Genomic DNA, 13721 nt, shown 5'->3' on the forward strand with positions numbered 1-13721 from the left:
CTCTATTTTTTTGGTTATGACGGCCAAAAGAATCACTCTCTCTTTATTTTGGCTCTGCGTCTAGTTCCCCTCACTCTCTTTCTCTCTCCCTATTTCTCTCCAAGAAAGGCTTTTAAAAAAGAAAAACAAATCTGCTGTAAAGAAGGAAAAAAAAAATTGTTTCTATAATTTTTCTAATCATAGGATAAGGCTTGTATAATTAATTCCTAATCCTACAAGAGTTTTAAATATTTAATTCCATTCTCCACAACTACAAGGAAACCATGTGTAAAAGTAGTTGTGGTTTACGTATTTAAATATATATATGGGTATATATGTATAATGAACTTAGATTATAAATTTCCTCAAAACACTCTTAAGAAGCACCAACTGCTCTCTCGCGGGATTAAGCATTCTTTTGCTTTTCGTCAACTTCACCAATCCCTCCGCAGATTTCAGGATGGTTAGCGCGAAAGAAATTCGTACAATCATCGGAATTATTGGTATGATCTGCTTCTCTCTCTCTCTTGCAGTTAATATGTTTATATCTCTATCTGTATAGTCGTGTATTCATATACATATAACTGTGTATGATGTTTATCATAATTTAGCTCGGAGAAGTTATCCTAATTTACATATAGCTTCCAAGTTGTTACTCACAATTTTTCTCTGGCCTGATGCAGGGACTGTTATTTCCAGTTTGATCTCCCTTTCACAACTGTAATATCCCTTTTCTTCTTCTGTTTTTTTCTTTTTTTTTTAAAAAAAAACAAGAAAAAAAACAAAATCGTGTTTTTTGTATCTGTATTGTTTGACATATTTCATATTTAAACATTTGTCTATGTCCACACACAGCCCAAAGTTTATACAGATTTACAAGAAGAAATCGGTGGAGGATTATACACCGTATCGTCATGTGGGGTTGGTGACAAAATATAGTTTGTGGGTTTTGTATGGTCTTCCTCTTATCTACAAAGATGGTATACTCGTCACCACTAGTAATGGCGTTGGTTTAGGAATCGAAGTTATCTACTTGGTTGTTTATATGTTCTACTGCAGCGACAAATCACTTGTATGTTCCATCTTTAATGCCTTTATTATATCTCTCATACCATATTGTATATGTTTTAATGATTTTTATTGATGTTTCATGTCCAGAGGCGCAACACTTTGTGGTGTCTTGCATATGCGGTTCCTTTTGTGCTATTTTTTTACACGATTTCTCTTTTTGGAATTGAAAGTTTATCTGATCGACATACGTTCATTGGTATTGTTTGCAACCTTTCATCAGCAAATTTGGATTATATAATTTACATGGTATGCTCTCTCTCTCTCTCATTTATTGATTACTAACTATTACTTATTTATGTGTTTTGATTATATTTTTTTATTCCTGATACAAAAGACCTACGAGTACGTACCCGTGTGGTTGTCTTTGGCTAGATTTATTAACGCTGAAATTTGGACTTCTTTCTCTTTGATCTACAAATTTGATATCTACGTCCTTGTAAGTCTTTTTTTTTTCCTCTCCATGAATACTTAATTTTATTGATTGATTCTCATTAATTAAATGTTCTGATTTGTAACGTTTGTTTCATTTTGTTTGCTTCAATGAGACAGATACTCAATGGTCTCGGAATGATATTGTATGCTTATCAACTAATATACTCCTCGGATCGGCCCACCGAAACGACCCTTGGATCCAATCAGATATTGGGTTGTACACCACCTGATCACTCCAATGCTTGTGGACACTCTACCTCAACTGTGGACGTTGTTGTAGTATGAAGTTTGGTTTTTGGTGTTTGGATCACCCTTAGTGTTTGGTGCGAGTGAGGATTTTTTTTTTGTCTCTTTCTAAGTGAAAAACATTTACTTTTCACTTTATTATAATAAAAGATATTCAAGTTTTGTATTTAGGTTTTTCGAGATCATTCAAAGCTTCTGATTATTTGTTTGTTAAATATATGATTATATATTACATTGAATAGACACATAAACTACTCATCATATACCATGACAAAATTAACTAAGCAAATAATTTCTAATTTTTTCATTAAAGAAACCAAAAGTTGCATTAATCATTTATCTTATAACGCATAAGTCAATGCACCAATAAAATTGTGATATGTAAGCAACACCAAATTAATTAAAAATATATATATATATAACAAAAAATGATCGAGCAAAGAAAGAAAAATAAAACAATTTAACACATATTTTGGTTTGTTCTAACTCCACTTATTTCTCCTCACCTTCCCACCTTTCTCTACAGTTTTTTTTTTTTCATATAATAACTAATCTCATCAAAACCAGTAAATATTTAAAAGAAATTTTCTCACCCTCTGCATTTTGTCGCTCCACTAAAAATTGGAAGAAAGTTAAAATATGCAGTCTATGGCTAAATTCATTTAAATGATTATATTTGAGCTTTATAATTTATTTTGATAAAAAATATTTTAAGTATAAAGCCGGACAAATTCTAGTAAATAAATAAACTAACCCCTGTTCTTAGGGTTGTGTAACGTTTCCACCTTAACAACGTCGATTGTTAAACCATGTGGACCACCTTTCTAAATATTTATTACTTTTAATATATCTTCGTATTCATATGCATAATTGCATATTTGTCTTGCGCTTGAAAGAAACAAATTGGGTTGAAAAAAATGTTCAGTAAATTAGTAAAACCTTTAGACATTTCTAGTAACAGCTCTTGCTCCCACAGTGACACAGATAGATTGTAGCTAGCATTGTAGTGTCATTTGATACATATGCATGTGCATGCGAACATCTCTACGTGAATCCAATTGTTCATTGAATGATTAAATATTAAACTGATTGTTTATTAAAAGGATCCATTGTTTAACTAGAAGTCCAAATTGCAGATGTACTTTCAAATTAAATGAAACTAGGAGATATCGCGTGCTTAAAGCACGAATCAACATTTAAAAAAAAATTAGAATATAATAATAAAACTTATTTTTATATTTCTTTAAAAAAATTAGTTTAATATTTTTTTAATTGTTCTATAAATCTATATATGTATTTTTAATACTAATTATTTTAAAATATTATAGTATTTTATTTTTTGATATATATTACAATTTTATATTGTTTGTTTGTTGTATTTGCATCAATATTTTATGAAATATGAAGTATTAATTTTAATATTATAATTGTGAGAAAATAAGATTTATTAATTTATCAACTATATAGTTTAGTTAAATTTATTAAGTTTAGTTGTTGTCAATAAAAAAAAAGTTAGTTTTACCAACCCACCAATGTTGAAATTAAAACAAACATTTTTCCATAGATTAAGTAATATATCTTTTATATTAAAAAAAAAAGTAGTATATCTTTGATTTAAAAATTTCAAGTCACAACATATGCAAAAAAAATTCTGCATATTTATTAATCATAAGAATTATATGAAACTTCCAAACAATTTGTAAATAAAATAAAAGAAAGATGATAGGAGAATCATAATTTTAAATCTTAATAAAATATTTGAACTCTAGTTATTAAAAATAATTTTATTGTATACTTGGGTATAAAATCTTAATTTTGAAATTCTGATTGGTTTATATATTTTTAAATATTTAGTAATTTTCGTCCATAATTTTATTAGAGAGAAAAAATATATATTTTTTAACTAATAATTATCTGTATTTTGAAAAAAATCTTAGCTGTTAATTTTTATATTTTTTTATTTTTTCAAGCACAAATTAGTTTTGAATTGAATAGATTTTTTTTTACTTATCTAGATTTCTTTTATCTCTCAGCGTCTTCTATTTTTTAATTAATTATATTTATTTAGTTAATTAATTTTAATTAAAATTTTCTAGTAGCAATTGAAACTAATTTTTTACATATTTTAAGGTTAGTTTCATATTTGTATTTCCCAATTAATATAGTAAGATATTTACCCTTCTCTCTCTATCTCTCTCTTTCTCTCTCTCCCTAGTCCCTAGTCCCTAGCATAGAAAGAACACATAAAACACTTTGAGTTGTAGTCTTCTCTAAGTTACAAAAACCCTGAAACCCTACACTCATTATGAACAGATTTGAGCCACAAAGCCAAGACTCTTTGCGAAGAAGGTTTCATCAAAGCAACACCAACACACAACAACCTCGTGACACCACGACACCTCTTTCATGCCCAAATCTATTTCGAAAAACCATAATAATAGCAAATCCACCATCAGAGGGGCTGGGAGATCATTCCAAGGTTTGGTCTTAACGTGGAGGACGATCTAGTTTCATTCGTGGTTCCTCCGGTTACCGTTGTGCTAGCTAGAGGGACCAGGGCGTTCGATTTGCCAACGCGTAAGCCTAGACAAGTACAAGAGAGTGAGTTATCAGAGCTTGGCTTTGGCTGTGAGGCAAATGTTTGTCGATGGGGATGATTTGAAGGACGATCTTATTGCTTATGAAGACATGGAGAATGATCTCTTCCCTCACAGGCGATCTTACTAGGAAGTAATACTCCTCTTTTACTCTCCAACATTAATCTCTTCTTTAAATAAATTTAGTTCTTTTGTACGTTTGAGCATTTCGCAAATACTGATCTTTCACAAAAATCTCTAAAAACATTTCTCGTATAGTAGAAGTTTATAGTATATAAATGGCAATATATTTGGAACTTTGAAGTTAAATGAGAAATTTGGCCGGTTTGTGAGGATACATGGACTTTGTTCGTGTAGTTAAAAGAATCCGATCGAATCTTGTCGGTGAAAGGAAACACAAGCAAAGTGAAAAGAAACGAGTGAGGAGAAAGACAGTTTTTGGCAACGATGTCATAAGATGTTTTGTATCAGCCAATTAATGTCGTATGATTCTCAGTTAATGTGTTTGCTTTTTTGTTCTCTTGTCTTCCCACTAAATGGGAAAAAAAAAAAAAAAAAAAAAAAAAAAAAAAAAAAAAAAAACATGAAGCATAGAATGGCAAAGTGAAGAGAGAATAAACACAAGGGTGAATTTGCCTACTAGCCAAAATGGCAAATATAATTAAGAATATAGCTATATATCAGATGAAATTAGGTGAGTAACCAAAGGATATTGTGAGATTACCATATTACACCCAAGTGGTGATGGTGGCCAGAATTGTGGCCGGCGAATGTGGTCGCCGGAGTGGTAGTCGAAGGTGGTTGCCGGAATGTGGTCGCCGGAGTGGTAGTCGAAGGTGGTTGCCGGAATGTGGTCGCCGGAGTGGAGGTCGGAGTGGTGGCCGGAGGTCGGAGTGGTGGCCAGAGATGGTGGCCGGAATGTGGTCGTCGGAGTGGTGGCCGGAGGTGGTCATCGGAATGTAGTCGCCGGAGTGTTCGCCAGAGGTGGTTTCCGGAATGTGATCGGAGGTGGTCGCCGGAATGTGATCAGAGGTGGCCGGAGGTGGTCGCCGGTGGTAAGAGATGGTGGTGGACTGGGGGTGGTTGTGGTGGTTGGAAATGTGTAAAAGGTGAATTATGTAATTAATATATAAAATATAGAGTATATAAGGTTTTGATGGTTAGTATAGTTAGTGATTGAATTATAGTTTTTTTTTGGGTTATACACTGCACTTTCCCTAAAATACAATACACGTAACTCCGATTACGCTCCTAAATTTGGTGAAGAACGAAATCATACTGAAAAACCGATATGATGAACACTGAATCAAATAAAATTTTGTATGTTTTAAGATTTCACAGGTTTAAAACTACTAGTAGTAAAAAAAAAAAAGAAAAAAAAAAGTGACTTTCTTTGGAGGACGAGAGATGGTAACTAGGTTAGCCGCCGCAGCACCGCCGCCTATTTACTCCAAAACAATGGTGGACATTTTTTGATGTGAGCAGGCATATGTATCGATGGGAGCTTCTCCTACATATTTCCTATAAATAAGTTATTTATAGTATTATGTATAATATAAAATCGAGTAAATATTAGTGAGCAAACAAAAAAAATTATTATGAAAGAATTTAAAATATTTAATATTTACATAAGAAATATCTAATTTAATAGTCGTGTGTGTGATTTATTTAGTTTCTATTTGCAGTATTTCAAGATTTTGTAGAAATATTTAGTTAGTATGATTTGAATTATTATTATTGTTTTACTAAAACATTTCAATCTTTGAAGTTAAAAAAGAAAAAAAAAACTGATTTAGTAATGATATTTTAGGAATATTTTAGTTATTGGGAGAGATAATTTATGAACTTAATTGATTTTTTTAGTTATTGGTAGAGATAAATTAGGTATATTATTAGTGTAATTGATTTTGATTTTCCGTATGTAACTTGTTGTTTTTTTTGTGCAAATATGAAGGGATCAACTTTGTAAATAAGTTTTTAACTAAGTTAAATCTCAATAGTTGAAAAACAACATGTACTTCAAAAATGAATCTAATATGAAGACACACGTGTTGATTCGTAAGCTAAAGAGTATCGTTACTATTGTGAACACGCACACATGTGATTATTCATCCAAAAACGAACCGTTTGAGAGAGAAAAAAAAGTAAAAGTGAAAAAAAAAACAAAAAAGCCAAATATCCCGTTGTAATATTTAGTTATTATGATTTTAATTATTATTATTTTTTTCACTAAAACATTTAAATCTTTGAAGTAAAGAAGGAAAAAATAAACTGATTTCGTGATGATATTTTAGGAATATTTTAGTTATTAAAAGAGATAATATATGATTTTAATTGATTTTTTTAGTTATTGGTAAAGATAAATTAGGTATATTATTAGTGTAATCGATTTTGATTTTCCATATGTAACTTATTGTTTTTTTGTGCAAATATGAGAAGATTAATTTTGTAAAATAAGTTAAATTTCAATGGTAGAACAGAAAATGTACTTAAAAAAATGTTAATATAGATGGAAGAAGTGAATATGACATTAAGAGATTGGAAAACAAAATAAATCAAGAACACGTGTCGATTCATAAACTAAAGAGTATCGTTACTATTGTGAACATGCACACATGAGATTATTCCTCCCAAAACGAACCGTTTGAGGGCAAAAAAAAAAAAGTTGAGTCACCAATTCAATAAAAAACGAAAAAGCCAAATATCACGTTGTAACAGCTACTTCCACATATTGTATAATTTTGAGGGAAAAGCAAAAATGCCCCTTTTTCCTTTCCACTTTTTAAAAATGCCCTTGGGAAGGGTCCATTTATAAGGGTACCCCTTTTTCGGTTGAAAATAACAATTTTGCCCTTAATGAAGTTAACCTAATTTTCTTCTCTTCGCCGTCGTTCTCTCCTTCTTCCTCAACCGACGATTCACAAGAAAACTTACTGCGGCGATTTCGAACCTTTCGAACCTTCTTCGCGGAGATTTTCGAACCTTCTTCGCGGTGATCTCTAGGTTTGTGATTTCGATCTTTCTTCGCGGTGATCTCTGGATTCGTGATTTCGATCCTTCTTCGCGGCGATCCCTTCCAACCTCATCTTCGTTTCGTGTTCCTCGGATCGTAAACTCTTTTCAGGTTTGTGGTTAAGATTTTATTTTTCTTTGGTATATTCATCAATCTGAAAATTGATTTTCGATCGTAAATTCAGATCTGACGAATTCAGATCGATAAATTTCTTTGATATCGATTTGGAATATGTAAACTCAAATTTGGATTTTTGTTCTCGTAAATCAGTTTTTAAAAGCCCCTTGTTAAACCATTTTCAAAATCCAGATTCAGATATTCAGATAGATAAATGTGTTTGATATGGATTTGGAATTAGTAAAGTCTTGTAAATTTGGATTTGATATGAATTTCAGATCGGTCGTAGTTGAATTATGTCGATAAAGTGTGTTGATAAGACGACTTCAGATCGATAAAGTGTGTTGTTGATTTTTAAAAACCCTTTTAAATCTCTTGTAAATCCGTTGAAAACTCTAAATAAGTGTGTTTCTTTAACAGATGGCGTCCAGTGATTTTGAAGCCCTTGAACTACCAGAAAGCATATATGATTTGAACCAATTGGTGGAGCAAACATATGTCAACATTCGGACTTAAGCCTAGTTGACAAAGTTGAAAAAGTATTAGGAAATGTATCTTTCTCGAAGCTTCAAGCTTCCTTCCTTGGGCCTATCATCAATCTTTCGGCCAGAGATATCAAATTTTCTGGGAAATTATTCCACTACTTGATGCTGAGAAGGCTAAAGACAAGAGGGAGAAACTTATGGTTTACAATGGACATGCAACCTCTTAGGTTTTCCATGAGAGAGTTCTTTCTTACAACAAGTAATTATAAAGTGTTTGCAAATCTATTCATAGAGAACCAAGGAATAACGGCAAAGATCCAATTAGTGAACCATATTCTTGGGCGGTGAGAGGAGACTACACTTTATCTCAACTCCAATATGGACTATTTAAAGAACCAGAAGAGGGTGAAAAACCTTTGGATGACAAAGAAAAGGAATGCCTCGCTGCAGTGGTGTTAACAGAAGGTATTTTGATGACACCAGGATCTTTAGAGAAGATACCACTGTCTAGGCTTCAGCATGCTTCAAATTTTGATATGTATACAGCCCAACCATGGGGCAAAGAAGCATATAACATCCTTGCTACATGCATTCAGAAATTGAATAAAGCTTCTTGGTCAAAAGGTCAGTATAGTGTCAAGGGATTTCCCTTGGCATTATATATATGGGCTTTGAGTGTTGTTCCAGTTTTTGGTGATATATTTGGGAGAAGATGTAATTTTTCCAAAACATTGTATCCACTGATTCTCAACTGGCATTCAACTCGATATGCAAGGAATGATGAAATTGTTGATGTTATTACGTCAGCAACTTGTGTAAGTTTTGAATTCTATTAAAAGTGTAGTTTTGATTATTCATTGGTTATCTCATTTGCTGAGTTTTGTTTTGATGGATTTTGATTATTTTTGTAGGTTGAAGTCAAAACTATAATTGGAGATCCACAAGAATATAAGCATTTGGTTGATGAAGATGACAATGATTTTGAAGAAGTTATTGGCTTGGTTATGAAAGGCTATAGATTGAAGAAAGAATAATGGTCTTCTAAATTAGTTGATATTTACTATGCCATGGGAGAGTTGGGTGACAAAATGGGGGAAAAAATGTCAGTCTCTGAGAAACATGAGAAAATAGAGAAAAATTTGTCAGATTCTGAAAAACTTGACATTATCCTCTTTATGTTAGAAGACTTCAATAAAAGACTAGAAGCAATTGAAGAAGCTGTCAAAACCACATCAGAGAAAGATAAGAATAAAGGAGTAAGATTCCAAGATCACACCTTTTCCCATACATTGGACACTAAACTCTTTAAACTGAGCTCCTTTTTTCTTTTCCCTTTGCAGTCTCACGGAGATGAAGATGGACAGAATAGAAATGAAGAGGTTATAAATGAAGAGGTCAATATCTTTTGTAACTCTTGTAAAACCTTTTAAAAACACTTTTACACATTTTCCCATACATTGGACACTAAACTCTTTAAACTGAGCTCCTTTTTTTTCTTTTCCCTTAGCAGTCTCACGAAGATGAAGATGGACAAAATAGAAAGGAAGAAGTTATAAATGAAGAGGTCAGTATCTTTTGTAAACGACTTTATAAAAGGTTTAATTAGTCTTTGCTAAGACTTTAAAAGGGTTTTAAAAGGTTTTCAAAGGTTTCTGTTTTAAAAGGGTTTTCAAAGGTCAATGTGTTTTAAAAGGATTTTAAATGGTTTTACAAGGTGTTTAAAAAGTTTTACAATGTTTTAAAAAACTGGTGTCAAAGGTGACCTAGACCTTTTAAAACAGATTGTAAAACCTTTTAAATGAAGTTCTTATATGTTCTTTTGTTTTGTTGCAGGCTGGCAAACAAAATATTGATGGAGATATTCCTAGAGAAGATTTCGTAGATAGCCCGTCTTCAGATTCTGTCCGTCCGTCAAACACACAAGATGGGAGCTTCGCTGGAGACGATGAAAACACCCAAAAAACTGAAGGTGATGGTGGTAATTACTTTGAAGAAATACCAAAGGTACATTGATTTAGTATTTTTATAAGTTTCCAAATACCCTTTTGTAAACACCAAAGCCTGTTGTAAACAACAATTGTTATCATCTCTGAAGGATAAATCTCCTTCTCCACGCCCTTCTACACCAAATTTTGATCTTCTTTCTCAAGAAGATCAGGATAGTGGAAAAGATAAAAGCATGGGTAAAGAGAAGGGAGCAAGCAGTAAGAAGAGAGTGTTGAGAGAGAGAAAACAGGTAAATCATTAATTTTTTATATAGTTGTTATGAGTATTTTAAAAGATTTCATTAAGTATCTCATTAGGTTTAAATCATCTAAACAATGTTTTCTTAAAAAACTGCAGAGAGAGTCTAAGCAAACCAATGATGGTGATGATGATGTTACGAACAGAAAACAGGTTAGTATCAAGTACTATAATGTTTTACATTTTATTAATGTTTACAAAAAATTGTGATTTTCTTGTGGCACTACAGAGGAAGAAGCGTAAACCAAGTGACAATCCAGATCAATTCGTGACAGCTTGTCCTGTGGGAAGGTTGTTAAAGGGTGGGGACCAAGGTTCGAGGAACGTCTGGCGCACCAATAACCTACTGTGGATTTGGATGAATAGTTCCATTTGCCCAGTGAGGAGTTAGGATCGATGCCCTGCAGGACCAGCTTGGAGTCCGTTTGGGCGGCTAGCGGTGGGCTAGTGGGGTCCACGGACTGTCTGTTGGAGCAGCTAGCGGGGGCTAGTGGGGTCCGCGGGACGGGTTGTCACAGTTGACATCTTTGCAGGTCAGTGTAGGTTTTTACATGGTTATTTAAACTGGTTTTAAATGGATTAACAGGTTGGTATTGCAATGTATTTTAAAAGGTTCTAACATTAATTATATTATATTTGCAGAATTGCAGAAATAGAAAAAAAACTAGGATAATGGAAGTTTGCATCTTGCTGGTATATAAACGTGATCGCAGGAATGGAGCTTTAGCTTATTGCATCAAGAACAATAATGAATGGCAATATATTTCAATGTTTAGTTATGTAATTAGGGTATTTCAATGTTTGCAGAATTTTAAAACGTTGTTTATCCTTTTCGAATCTTTTTAAAAACATTTTAAAACTCTTGTAAATCCTATAAAATTCATTGAAATACCCAAAACAAAATCCTTTTAAAACTATTGTAAATCCTATTAAATTCATTGAAATACCAAAAAACAAACCCTTTTAAACCTTTTAAAATCCTTTTTAAAACGCTTCTAAAACCTTTTAAATGGATTTAATACTATAAAACCCTTTTAAAATATTAAAAGGGTTTTACAATGTTTTTCTTATAATAAGGGTGAAAGCCTAATTGTAAAATATAACCCCCCCTTGTATCAATTATCCCAAAAAGTCACGGGTTCCTCTTTCTAAAAGTACAGTTTTCCGTCTTGGAGGTTGAAAATCGTGAAATTCACTCAAATCTTTATTTGCTTAAATTGGGTTCTCGATTTCGTTGGATTGCAGACACGAAGTCGTCAGATTGAAACTAGGATTTGGCTTATTGGGTACGCGAGGACTTCAAGTTGCCATTTTCTTCGTCGAATTACAGACTCTTCTTCTCCCTCGTTTTTCCTCTCAGACCTCTATTCAAATTTGTCGTCTTTTCTTCTCCCATCTGTAAGTTTGGTTTGGAACATAGTTTTGACTTTAATTTCTATTTCAATTTGATTTTTTATGATGTTTTGATGAACTCGGAATACGAAGGTTGGAAATTTATCAATGTCTTTAAAAAGTTTTATATTGATTTTAAAATAGGATTTATAAGGGATCTTGAGTGCATGGCATGAATATGTTCTTCTCTGTAAATAATGTTGACAGGTTTTGCGATATGAGTATTTTTGAAGATTCTGCGAAGAAACTGTGCTTCCCAAAAAGATTAATCACGCGAGGCACAGAGGGAGATACATTAAATAGAGTAACTAAATACTTTTCTGAGGAAGCTATTTTGGCGACTGTAAAGAAAGCATTAAAAAAAAGAAGAGTTCAGGGAGTTAGAGGAGTCTTTCTTGGGTCCAATTATAGAATTTGTTAGTCGGAAAGAAATCAACTTCTCGAGTCAACTGGTCCACCACTTACTACAGAGGAGGATTAAGTCTGCGAAAAACGAGCTCTGGTTTGCATTTGATGATCAACCTATGCGATTTTCGCTAAGGGAATTCGTCATTACAACAAGCCTTCCGGTAGGTACTGTTGCATCAAGTACTGTTAAATCGAAAAAAGATTTGTGGATGAATGATAAAATGACCTGCAAACGTCTTCTTGATACTTTGAAAATTAAAGGAAAAGACATGAAACCTGTAGAAAGAAATTGATTAGGTGCTTTGTTACTAGTGGAGAGGATATTGATAGCACAAAATCCAGTAGTTCAAATTCCCTTAAAGAATTTGCTGAGAGCCAGTAGTTTTGAGAAGTATTGCAAGTATCATTGGGGTGAAATTGCTTACGAATCATTAGTGATAGGCGTGAAACAAATGACTGTGGGAACGTTGGCAAAGACACAGTATGGAATGGCTGGCTTTCCATATGCAATCCAAATCTGGTTGTTATCTTCAGTTCGCGAGCTAGGGGAACATTTTGGTGTTAGGGAAAGCATTTCAAGCCAAACTCAACATCTCCCACTGATCTTGCAATGGCAAAAGACATCTTCCCCAAAATTCAATGAAATAAAATTTGTTCTTGAGTCTTGCAAGGTACTAATACTTCTCTAGAACTTTTTTTTTGTTTGTTTTCCAATAGTTTTAAAACACATTGTAAACTTTTTAAAAAAAGTGTTATTAACGTAATTTTGATCTACAATGTGTTTAAACTGGTTTTCAAGACTTTACAACGGATTTACAAGGGATTTCGAGAGTTTTAAAAGAATATCTTGTAGTGGAAAAATTGACATGATTTTAAAAACATGTCAACTTATTCACAACAGAATAGTGAGACTGGAGAATCATGTGGGTGTCACTACTGCTGCTTCAACACCACAGTGGGAATCAAGGGCATTTGAAGAAGAGGAAGTACCAGCCTCTGCAACTGCATTTCAAGAAGAGGAAGTACCAGCCTCTGCAACTGCTTTTCAAGAAGAGGAAGTACGAGCCTCTGCCACCGAATTTGAAGAAGAGGAAGTACCAGCCTCTGCAACTGCTTTTCAAGAAGAAGAAGTACCAGCCTCTGCAACTGGTTTTCAAGAAGAGGAAGTACGAGCCTCTGCCACCGAATTTGAAGAAGAGGAAGTACCAGCTTCTCCAACTGAATTTGTAAGTGAAAAGAAAACTTAATTCCTTTTAAAATCATTTAAAAGTGTTTTAAAGATTTTATAACAAAATTATATAAAATCGAAGTGTTAACAATGGTTTTGAAAGGGTTTTCAATAATTTTAACTGGTTTGAAAAAAAAACTTAATTCTTTTTAAAATCTTTTTAAAAGTGTTTAAACTATTTTTTAACACAATCATATAATCGTTTTCAAAGGTTTTGCTAGTGTTTTAAATAGTATTAAACAAAATTTACAATATTTCTAGGTATCTAAAGAAGAGAATCAAGATTATCAACCTGAGAAACAAACTGACTTGAGAGGGGACCCAAGTGTTATTCCTGAAGAAAATACCCAGGATACTAATGAAAATGATCCACGAGGAGGATATGAATAATGATAAGGTATGTGTTACTTAGAAATGATCGACAAATTTTAAAAACCTTCTAAAAACATATTTGAAAATAATTTACATATGGTTAATGAAAATATAATTATTTATACAGGATGAGAAGC

General features: G+C 32.7%; 1 protein-coding gene and 1 pseudogene across 1 annotated transcript; both read left to right on the plus strand.

Moving 5' to 3' along the window:
- Positions 1-256: 256 nt before the first annotated feature.
- On the plus strand, positions 257-1894 carry LOC104742524 (bidirectional sugar transporter SWEET8-like). Its single transcript, XM_010463535.3, has 6 exons — positions 257-482; positions 663-699; positions 835-1051; positions 1138-1296; positions 1385-1486; positions 1600-1894. Exons 1-6 carry the CDS (start codon positions 440-442, stop codon positions 1765-1767), a joined length of 726 nt encoding a protein of 241 aa, XP_010461837.1. The 5' UTR covers positions 257-439; the 3' UTR covers positions 1768-1894.
- A 2139-nt stretch (positions 1895-4033) lies between these two features.
- LOC104742525 (auxin-responsive protein IAA33-like) lies at positions 4034-4748 on the plus strand (annotated as a pseudogene).
- Positions 4749-13721: the final 8973 nt, after the last annotated feature.

Source organism: Camelina sativa, chromosome 14 (assembly GCF_030686135.1).
Source record: "Camelina sativa cultivar CO46 ecotype springtype chromosome 14, ASM3068613v1".
Lineage (NCBI taxonomy): Eukaryota > Viridiplantae > Streptophyta > Magnoliopsida > Brassicales > Brassicaceae > Camelina > Camelina sativa.